Genomic DNA, 2038 nt, shown 5'->3' on the forward strand with positions numbered 1-2038 from the left:
TTATTTAAACTCGCCTTGATTCAAGAGAGTAATCCCCAAAGAAAATATCTTCCTGGCTTTGCCTTGCCCCTTTTAATTCACTACCACATATCTATGTTGCCATGAACATTTTTGTGTACTAACCTGTGTCCTTTCCTTTCATTATGTCCTTAAGCTAGATTCATAGAAGGGGAAGTATTGCCCAAAACAATGACCTTTCCAAGGAATTATTCTAGAAAAGTTGCACCAATATATATTCTCACCAAATATTTGAAAAAACTCTTGATATCCCTGAGTATGAGAGCATTAAAAAATCCAGTCCCATTAATGCTGCTCTTATATAGGGAAAATGACCTTTATACTTTGCATGTAATCTTTCATTTCCAGTTTTCGCTATTGTTTTTTTTACAGTCTTGGGTGTTTTTTAATTAGGAATTGAGAGTGAAGACAGCAGTCTTAATAAATGAGCCTATTGCTGTGTTAACTGAGAAATCCCTGTAGTATGTTTTTAAATTTTGCCTGTAATATATTATAATGATTTTTAATACATTTTGAATCAGAAGTAATATACAGATGAAGGACACAGGGAACAAGCTTTTATTTTTTTCTTCTCTGCTTTGATTTTTTTTTTTTTTGGAGACAGGGTCTCACTCTTTCGCCCCAGCTAGAGTGCAGGGGCATCATCATAGCTCACTGCAACCTCAAACTACTGGGCTCAACCGATCCTTCTGCCTCAGCATCCTGAGCAGCTAGGTCTACAGGCGCTCACCACCACACCCACTTAATTTTTTCTATTTTTAGTAGAGTTGGAGTCTTGCTCTTGCTCAGGCTGGTCTGAAACTGTTGACCTCAAGTGATCCTCCTTGGTCTCCCAGAGTGTTAGGATTACAGGCATGAGCCACCACGCCCAGTCTCTGCTTTAATTTTTTTTCTTTTTCTTCTGCCCGTTTTCTTTATTTCTTATCATGAATTAGGCCTTATAGGGACCCCTAATTGTTCACTCTTTTTTGTGATGGTCATGGCTTATGAGCACCAACTTCAGAGGTAGGTTTTGTGTCTGAACCTAAGTATAACATGTAACATAGCCATTTTTAAGGAGATACATCCTTTTCAGATAAAGCTGGTCAAATATCATTTTATGTAGGTGGAATCTACTAAAAACAAGAAACAAAGGTATTGTATGGAGAAGAATTGTATATATAATAAAAGTTCAAACCAAAACTTGATTTTATGTCTATGAACCTTTGGCTGATATAGTCCCCTACTTACCTATCATGAGACTATAAAAAAGAGTGCTGCATTGGGGGCAAATAAAGCTACATTCAAATTCTGACTTTCTCCTATTGTGTAACCTTGAACAAATTACTGATTTTCAATATCATCTGTAAAATAGGCACAGTTATCTACTGTGTAGATTTATTGAGATGATTGAATACAATTAAAGTTAAAAATGCTTGGCAAATATTTAGTACTAATAAATGTTAGTTTTTTCTTTCCTCTCTTCATTCCTTTTCTCCTTACATGTGTCACTTAAGACCTATTCCATAGACCTGGGGTATTAAGAGTATTAGATTGAAATATAATTGTAACTAAACAGTGTTAAAATATATTTACATTTTTTTCAGTTAAAACCTTTTCAGAAAACTACTGAGCCATCCATGTTTGTGAATACTACACCACCTCCAGAAAGAACAGATCCTGTGACGTAAGTATTTTAAGTCTCTTTAATATGGTCAGATCATGTGGCATTTTAAAAAATTTAATCCACTCGATGGAGCATTTTGGTTATTTTAAGAAGCCCCCAGGATATAGCCAGGATGGGGTAGACTCCAAGGTAAAAAGAATAGTGAATTGCTTTGCTTAGTAAGGTAGGAGAAATTTTGAACTTCTGGGTATACCCTTTCAGAAAGAGGGGATGAGGAGGTCTGGAGATAGGAAAAAGAAGAGAGGGAATGCCAAATTCATGGGTGAAAGAGGGAGGGGAAGGGTAACCTAATGAGGAAAGTTGGCTAGGGAGATATTTCTTTTGGGAAAAAAGGTAAAGGACTTTTTTTTTTTT

The 2038-nt window shown here is 35.9% G+C and overlaps 1 protein-coding gene across 1 annotated transcript in view; it reads left to right on the forward strand.

The window, feature by feature from the left end:
- The window catches only part of ALS2CR11 (amyotrophic lateral sclerosis 2 (juvenile) chromosome region, candidate 11), a 230230-nt gene that overhangs the window by 60454 nt on the left and 167738 nt on the right, over positions 1-2038 (forward strand). Inside the window, 1 exon segment of the mRNA XM_012655124.1 lies at positions 1605-1684. Within this exon segment, the coding sequence (XP_012510578.1) occupies positions 1605-1684 (80 nt within the window).

The sequence above is a fragment of the Propithecus coquereli genome, unplaced genomic scaffold (genome assembly GCF_000956105.1).
Source record: "Propithecus coquereli isolate 6110/MARCELLA unplaced genomic scaffold, Pcoq_1.0 Scaffold113, whole genome shotgun sequence".
In the NCBI taxonomy this organism is placed as follows: Eukaryota; Metazoa; Chordata; class Mammalia; order Primates; family Indriidae; genus Propithecus; species Propithecus coquereli.